We start from the raw sequence: 8,106 nt of genomic DNA, 5'->3' as shown, positions 1-8,106 counted from the left end.
TTCTGTTTTTAGTACTTGTTGTTATAGCGGCAACAGAAATACATCATCTGTGAAAATTTCAACTGTCTAGCTATCACGGTTCGTGAGATACAGCCTGGTGACAGACGGACGGACGGACGGACGGACGGACGGACTGACGGACGGACGGACGGACGGACGGACGGACGGACAGCGAAGTCTTAGTAATAGGGTCCCGTTTTACCCTTTGGGTACGGAACCCTAAAAATAGATGGTAGGATCAGGGCCGGATTAAGCATGTCGGGGCCCCTAGGCAGTACGAGGCTCGGGCCCCCCACAGTCAATTCTGCACACAGCATATTCAGTACAGGGAAATAAATAAGTTTGCGTTTTTAATTTTAATCATCAGCGTCGGCCGAGCCGATCCTAATCGAACGATGTCATTTTCGCTCTTATTGCGTGGACTTAAAGCTTTATTCTATTGGTTTTGGCCGATTCCGCGTCGCGTCAAGTGTGGGGAGAGCCCTTTAGGCTTCAGCGTCACTTTCCTGTCTACCTCTAATGGCAAATTTTAAGCGAGGCTAAAAGCTAAGCTCAACTAGTGCCGCAAAGTGATTTTCTCAATAGTTAATATTTTGCGAGGCTGAACAGCGATTGTCCGACCATAAGACCGAACGCCGAGCCGAACCTAATAGTAAAGAATTTCCATATGTTAAAATTACTTAAATTACTAGAGTTAGACCAAGATAAGCCTGCAACACTTTTGATAGCACTCGCAGTGCAAGTGTTATTTTAAACGTCAAAACTTCTACGAAATTATGACGTATAAATAATACTTGCACTGCGTATGCTATCAAAATCATTACATACTTTGGTCTAACTCTATTCTTTCACCAGTCAAGCTAACATGTCGATGATAAAAGGGGCAACTAAAGAACCAAAAAGAAGCGCGAGCGCAGCGAGCGCGAAATTTTTTTGTAACAATATCTCAAATTGTGAAAGCGTGTTAAAAGGCCGGGTATCGATCTTCATCTGGGCCTAAAAGTCCAAACTGCCCCAGTGAGGCGAGCTTTCATGCGAAGTCAAAGTCGTGCTTCATCAGGCTTCAGGATAAATAGTCGAGCACAGACACGAACCAATGTCCATTGTATTAAAAAGCGAGACCGCAGGCCGAGCTTGGCGCAGCGAGGCCAAAGGCTTAGCTGAAGTAGAGGAGATGTGGAACACAAACCAATGGTAAATTGAGGTAAAAAGTGAGGTCGAAGATCAAGCATTCCTATGAAAAACTGGGGACACGTTCGTCTTCTTTCTTTTTCTTTGTTTTAATCAATAGTCCTCGTGATTCTGAGTCAAAATAACCCAAAAGTTGTTGGTTGTTCGAAAAAAAGTGAACCTATTTTTCCTGAAAATCCCTATTATTACAACTTTACAACAGGTACGCAGAATACGCCCCGTAAACTGTAACGTATTGCTTCAATTTTTATAACAGTATTTCATTAATTTAAAGCAGCGGTCGGCAACCTTTTAGCAGCCAAAGGCCACATAGTAGTTAACGGAGGTGACGCGGGCCGTAGTTTGTTAATATTTATGACTTTATGAGACACTGTCGTTTGTCACTATCACATACAAAGTAGCCAAGGCGGCTCTCGGGCCGCAAGTGACAAGTTCACGAGCCGCATGCGGCCCGCGGGCCGCAGGTTGCCGACCGCTGATTTAAAGAGTAGAAAAAAACAATAACAAAGCATACTCATTATAAGAATAAAAAATTTACTCATGAATTTTGACCCTATGGAACAGAATTTTATTTGGTGTGTGCTGAGCCGGGGCCCCCTAGCTGAGGCGGGGCCCCTAGGCAGTTGCCTACTTTGACTTAGGGTTAATCCGGCCCTGGGTAGGATCTTATAGACGTGCTATACTATAGGCGTGCGTGCGTGAGGGATTTGTTGCCTCTTTGTCGCACGTGTAAATTCGTACGTACGTGTGACAGGGAGGCAACACGTCGAACGTGGTTCGCGATAGGCCCTCATCCCGAAAAAACTAGATGAGCTATACGCGTGCCTCCGTGAGGGACAAAACATACGCAAAGCGACAATATTAAAAACACGTTTTAACATTCCTGACAACATACCAAAAACAATCTATGTAATTCGGTCGGGTTATTTGTTGCCCACCATAAACAATACTAAATTTTTGGTGGGGAACAAACAAAAAGTGAGACTGTGACAAGGACAAGCAATAATACCGCTTTCTCTGCTACTCCTACTGAAATTTCCATAAGTGCATCTCGTTCGGTCGTTTGGCCCCTCCCCCGTGTCATCTCTATATTATTGTACCTCTATGCGAAAAAAAAGATATATAAAACCAAGGCCCCTACGTTTTCTGTTCTCTTTGACGGCGCAGCAACTAGTATCAATTCTCTCTCCACGCTCTTTTAAAATGCCATTTGTCAAAAAAGGACAACCATACTGTTGACAAGGTGAACTTCAAATCAAGTGTTGCCTTTTTTGATGTACAATCGTACACTAAACAAAAGTGGCAACAGTGACAGCTCGCTGAGACCCCGTCTCTCATAGACTTATAATATATAGAGACGGGGTCTCAGCGAGCTGTCACTGTTGCCACTTTTGTTTAATGTACGATTAACAATTTAACACCACCTTGCGGTAGCCATGTCGATAAAGTCATATCGATAAACTATCGACATTTCTTACAATTTTAATTTTACTTCAAAGGTTTGACGATATCTAAAATGAAAAAAAACGCTTTTATTCATTATTGTGGTTATCCGATCATAATTTTATCGTCACGCCCCAGCAGGGAACCAAGGGAAAGTTCAGATATTTAATTAAAATACATAAATACCTACTTAGATATGTGTTCCGCAATAATTGAAATATTTTATTATATTGTAACATATTTATTATTCATTAGCATTTCAATTATGTATATGTTTAACGAAGATATTGAAGCTTCAATTAATAGGTATTTCGTTCCGCTGTGTAGCGTTTATCGATATATAACATGATTAAAATCGACTTTTCACATCCCTAAAAGAGCACACATACACGTTTTTACGCACACATACACAGCCTGGATGCATCAAAAAAGGCAACACTTGATTTGAAGTTCACCTTGTCAACAGTATGGTTGTCCTTTTTTGACAAATGGCATTTTAAAAGAGCGTGGAGAGAGAATTGATACTAGTTGCTGCGCCGTCAAAGAGAACAGAAAACGTAGGGGCCTTGCCGTCTCTATATATTATAAGTCTATGTATAAAACTGTCCGAGCTACAGAAGAAAGTTTTTTTTTAATTGAAATAAGTCTTGTTCTAGCAAGCGATATCAAAATAATAAAACATAAAATAAACAAACTAATGTCAAGATAAATTAAATGATAACGAAAATTTATAGTATTAAATTACGCCCATGAAGATTTCAATTTTCTAAATTTAAACATATTCGGTTAATGTGTTGTTTATTTTATTTGCAATTCAAATAACACTTTTTTACAAATTGTCATTCATGCTGTCGCGACTTGTAAACTCTTTGCCGAACGGCTTATCTCAACAAATAACTAAACTATATTTTCAAGGTAAGTTTTTATTTCTTGTGGACTAAACATTTACAATTACAATTAGAGAATTACATTTACATAAAAGTAGTGCGCAGCGTAGTCATATAATAGTAGAGATTGAGAGTGTATGTTAATTTATCTATTGTTCTTAAATATTCATTACTTACCTACTAATCATTTACAGCTCTTGTCCGGAACCAGAGAGGGACCCACAGTCATACAGAATACCATCAGTTCAATAACATGGATGTACAAATCTTACCAGCGCTTCAAGACAACTACATGTACCTTATCATTGATAAGGCGACTAGAGAAGCAGCCATTGTGGATCCTGTTGATCCTAACACGGTTGCGATGGCTGTGCAGCAGCATCAAGCTAATTTAACTACTGTGCTGACTACTCATCACCACTGGTAAAACTTAATTGTATAAATGACTAGGACTAGGACTGAACCCACTTGTGTTATTCATACCCAGGGTTGTCTTAAACTATACTGGGGCCCTTGGGCACGTTAGAATTTGGGGCCCTATTGGAAAGTAAAGAAAGCTAAGCAAACTAACATTTTTCTACAATGATCATTTACCCCCTGAGGATGGGGGCCCTGGGCATGGTCCTCGTGTGCCCTTATGGTAGACGGTACTGAGCATACAAATGATGATGATATGAGATGAATACAGTTACCTTTTCTAATGTCAACCTAAACATTCTTGATCATATATATGTTAACCCCCTTTCATTAAATTTTACGGGCCTGAATTATAAATTACGTTTTATCCCTTTCTAACAAATACATGAAGTCAAAATGACAGATAAAGACAAACCATTCATAGCTAATTCCGATAATATAGTTAGTGATCCGGTGGCGCATATGCAGTCTTTGCCGCCCTAGGCCCCAGGGCATGTAGCCGCCCCTTTTTCAGTGCCCATCATATTGACTACATTTTGAGTTTTTTCTTGTTATCATCAGCAAATTTTTTATCACAATTTGCCGCCCTAGGCCTGACCCTACTGGGCCTTAGAGCAAATCTACAACTGTAGGGATCCATTAATTGATGTTGTTCTTCAGGGATCATGCTGGAGGCAATGTAAACTTAGTGAAAATGTTTCCTAACCTGCAAGTGTATGGTGGGGATGATCGCATTGGAGCATTGACTAAGAAGGTCCAACATGACAGCAAGTTCAATATTGGAAATTTGAATGTGAAGTGCCTTTTCACTCCATGCCACACTGCGGGTCATATCTGTTACTTCGTCAGTGCTCCTGAAGAAGGGAGTGATCCTGTTGTATTTACTGGTAATATTTTCTTTACCTTTTACCAAAAAAGCTCAACAACGGCAGTTGTGGATATCAAGGCGAGAGGCCTTTGCCCATCAGTGGGACACTATAACAGGTTATTAAAAAAAAGTTTCACATTTATTAAGGTGCATTGGGGTAACTTTGAAAGTGGGATAATTTTGAAATTTGCAAAATTGACTATTATAAACTAGAAGCACTTTCTAGTATTGTTGCTATTATACTATTACAATGCCTTATCAGTTCTGAAAGAAAACAAGCCAGATGAGGTATCTGTCACTGATAATAGATATAATAATTGTGTTACTTGCAGGAGATACTCTATTTCTTGGAGGTTGTGGTAGATTCTTTGAAGGCACCGCTGACCAGATGTACACAGCTCTGGTGCAGATTCTGTCCCAGCTCCCAGATCAAACCAAAGTATTCTGTGGCCATGAATATACACTCCAAAATTTGAAGTTTGCATCCTTTGTTGAGCCCGGAAATGAAGAAGTAAAGAAGAAGATGGCTTGGTCTGAACATGCAAGGATGTTAGGAAAACCAACTGTGAGCACTGTCCATTATTTTATTGTTTTACTCTTTGACAAGTAAGCAGATTACACTTGTCTGGAAGTGAGAAACAGAAAATCTTATAATATATTGAAGGTAGTTATTGAACAGGGATCAGCTAGTACTCGTAACTTTTTAAAGGTCAGAACACACCAGATGCAGCAGACATGCTAAAATATTGGAGCCATGCCCAGATTCGTCACACAAGTGACGTGCCGTTTCTTACAAGGATCCTATTACAACAAGTACAACATGCACATGCAGGACTGCATATCTGTGCACACACATCTAGGGTGCAGCAATTTTAATTATTTTACAATTATTTTGATAATCATTGAGCTAATCTGGTCAGTTAAAACTGCCACATTATATTTTATTTGTGCAATTACAGGTACCATCAACAATTGGTGAAGAAAAATTGTACAACCCTTTCATGAGAGTAATGCAGCCTACGGTAATGCAGCACGCCAAGACAACTGATGTCATTGAAACCATGAAGGCCATTAGACTGGAGAAGGATCATTTCAAGGCATAATCCAAACCAAGTTATAAATTAAACATATTTTTTTATATATTTATTGCAAATGTGTTGTTTAAACTTCTGCATTTAAAATATTCATAACTTTGATAACCAGTAAAGCTGTCCAAAATAGTTAATGTCATGTCTTTAGCTCAAATAACAACTACAGTTGTCTGGTACTCACCAATATATTGTAAATAAAACCTACATATTTTCAACATCCTGTTAGAGTTCTATAAATTTTAATTTTGAAATTGACAGTGCTATTAATATTGTGTTGTTGTTAAGGTTTAATGGGTATTGCAATAAACTTGTTATTTTTTTAAATATGCTTTTTATACCACACTGGCAATTTTTATAATTCAAAGTATGAAATTAAACAAAAAAATTATAAATAATTTATAATTAATTTTAACCTAACCTTAAAGCTGACAATCACAAGAGATCTAAGAACTATGAGGATCAGTGTGTCATTGTTCTTTTTTTATGTATGCTGACATCTCTTCTGCATATTTTTCTTTTGATCTCTCGAACATAGCCACATATACCTGGAAAAAATCAAAATATGACTGAAATTGAAGTTAGACTAAGTAAAACAATTAATCATCATCTCATCCCAAATCAACACATACTCGGCATAAAATTCCACTATTTTTATTTATAAGAACACCTCCATGCTTCCACTAAAAAAATAAAAATAGTTTACCCTCTTGTCTTCTGTTGATAGTGCTCTCCATCTTGAGGCTAGCTGCCTGGTTACTTCCTGCTTGGTAGGCTCTCCCCCCATCTCGGAGCTAGTCTCTGCCACTACCACTGGCCGCTGCTCTTGGCAGAATTGGAAAAATGCATTACAAGGCTTCTTAGGTGCATTTGGATCTCTTTCTGGCTGTAAAAAGAATAATTGTTTTTATAAGTAATAAATAAAATGGGAATGTGATATCACTTTAATTTAATCAGATTCTGGTGGGCTGTGGTGATACAGCATTGTTGTGGCTTGATGATTTTATATAGGGCTTGCCCTATTATTCAGTCCTATTTGGCCCTTCAGCAAGGATGTCCCTGCCCCACATGATCACCCTCTTACAAAATGAGAATGATCATATGAATATATCAATGAGAATATGCCGGCAAAAGGGACCAAGGCCTGGGGTCGCACAATTCAACTATCGCTGTCAGTTTTAGTTGGCTATACTGGGTATGGAGCAGAAAACTCTTCAGACCAAGGATTCTAAAACTTACTGTATGGCATAGTGCACTCATCTTTTCAATAATTAGGGATCCATTGTGCTCACAAGATCAAAATTGAAATGGATAATGGTATGTGGCTCTAATATATCCTATATCATAATGAGCTTTTCGTTACTTGTTCTAAATTCCTATTTTTTATTAGAACCCTTCCTTCTCCTTTACTTTCATCCACATTGGTTACAGTTTCACACTATTTTACCTTGTCAGCTTTGCTTTTTCTTTTAGGTCCAGGCTTTTTAACACTACCAGCATTCTGTTTCTCTGTCTGTTTGGGCGCTGGCTGCGCTTTAGACGGCACCCGTGCAGTCTTTACCACCACATCAGGTTTCATCTCCACGTCCAATGACGCGGTTCTGAACCCATCTCCATGCTTGTCCAAACGCTCCACCAAGAGCTTAATATCTTTACGGTAACGCTTTGTTATTTTCTTTGCCTCGTGTATCCTGCAAAGGCAATGAGTGCTTACACTTTTATACACAACGAAATTCATAGTTTCATAACATAAATGCGGTAAAACACAAACCTATTCACAATTCGTTCGTTATCCTGCTGTAACACCTCACATCGCTCCAATAACAGTTGGTATTTACGCCTGTAAATCTCTTCTTCCGATGGTAAACTAACCATGTCATCAGAGTCGTCAGAAATATTAGAGCTCAGTTGTTGTACTGTCATTTTAATTTATTTCACTGCATCAAAGTTCAACGCGATCAAGTTTCTTTTTATTCGAGCTGTCAGACATGACATTTCGGCCATTAATATCTGAATGTTGGTATGTTTTCAGTAGTATTTTTCTAAGGAAAGGCAGGCAGGCAGCGTGTATTTCATTACCTTGAATAATACAGAAAAAAAAATACCTATTAATTGTCTATGGTTATGCCCAAAGTCCACTCCACACTCGTGCGCGAACGCCAGTGTGGAGTCGATATCGTAGATCTAGAGATCTGCTAAGTGTGGAGCGGGT

At 38.8% G+C, this 8,106-nt stretch overlaps 2 protein-coding genes across 2 annotated transcripts; one reads left to right on the top strand and one right to left on the bottom strand.

Annotated features, from left to right (window-relative positions):
* Positions 1-3,347: 3,347 nt before the first annotated feature.
* LOC134667430 (hydroxyacylglutathione hydrolase, mitochondrial) lies at positions 3,348-6,221 on the top strand. Its single transcript, XM_063524841.1, has 5 exons — positions 3,348-3,549; positions 3,716-3,944; positions 4,599-4,825; positions 5,139-5,371; positions 5,766-6,221. Exons 1-5 carry the CDS (start codon positions 3,480-3,482, stop codon positions 5,907-5,909), a joined length of 903 nt encoding a protein of 300 aa, XP_063380911.1. The 5' UTR covers positions 3,348-3,479; the 3' UTR covers positions 5,910-6,221.
* Positions 6,222-6,283: 62 nt separating this feature from the next.
* On the bottom strand, positions 6,284-7,890 carry LOC134667433 (uncharacterized). The gene is made up of 4 exons (XM_063524842.1): positions 7,666-7,890; positions 7,342-7,585; positions 6,601-6,780; positions 6,284-6,442 (listed from the first exon to the last, which is right to left on the bottom strand). Exons 1-4 carry the CDS (start codon positions 7,815-7,817, stop codon positions 6,365-6,367), a joined length of 654 nt encoding a protein of 217 aa, XP_063380912.1. The 5' UTR covers positions 7,818-7,890; the 3' UTR covers positions 6,284-6,364.
* Between the last annotated feature and the right edge of the window lie 216 nt (positions 7,891-8,106).

This window comes from Cydia fagiglandana, chromosome 9, assembly GCF_963556715.1.
Source record: "Cydia fagiglandana chromosome 9, ilCydFagi1.1, whole genome shotgun sequence".
Lineage (NCBI taxonomy): Eukaryota > Metazoa > Arthropoda > Insecta > Lepidoptera > Tortricidae > Cydia > Cydia fagiglandana.
Note: the sequence above shows the minus strand (reverse complement) of the source record. Positions and strands in the feature narration are given on the sequence as shown.

Bases quoted from the DNA above. Each gene is read 5' to 3' on its own strand.
- LOC134667430 (XM_063524841.1), top strand. From the start codon at position 3,480: ATGCTGTCGCGACTTGTAAACTCTTTGCCGAACGGCTTATCTCAACAA. The intron at 3,945-4,598 runs GTAAAACTTAAT...GTTGTTCTTCAG, and splicing joins CTGACTACTCATCACCACTG to GGATCATGCTGGAGGCAATG. The intron at 5,372-5,765 runs GTGAGCACTGTC...GTGCAATTACAG, and splicing joins GGATGTTAGGAAAACCAACT to GTACCATCAACAATTGGTGA.
- LOC134667433 (XM_063524842.1), bottom strand. From the start codon at position 7,817: ATGACAGTACAACAACTGAGCTCTAATATTTCTGACGACTCTGATGAC. The intron at 7,586-7,665 runs GTTTGTGTTTTA...TTGCCTTTGCAG, and splicing joins AACGAACGAATTGTGAATAG to GATACACGAGGCAAAGAAAA. The intron at 6,443-6,600 runs GTAAACTATTTT...GATTTTTTCCAG, and splicing joins TATCAACAGAAGACAAGAGG to GTATATGTGGCTATGTTCGA.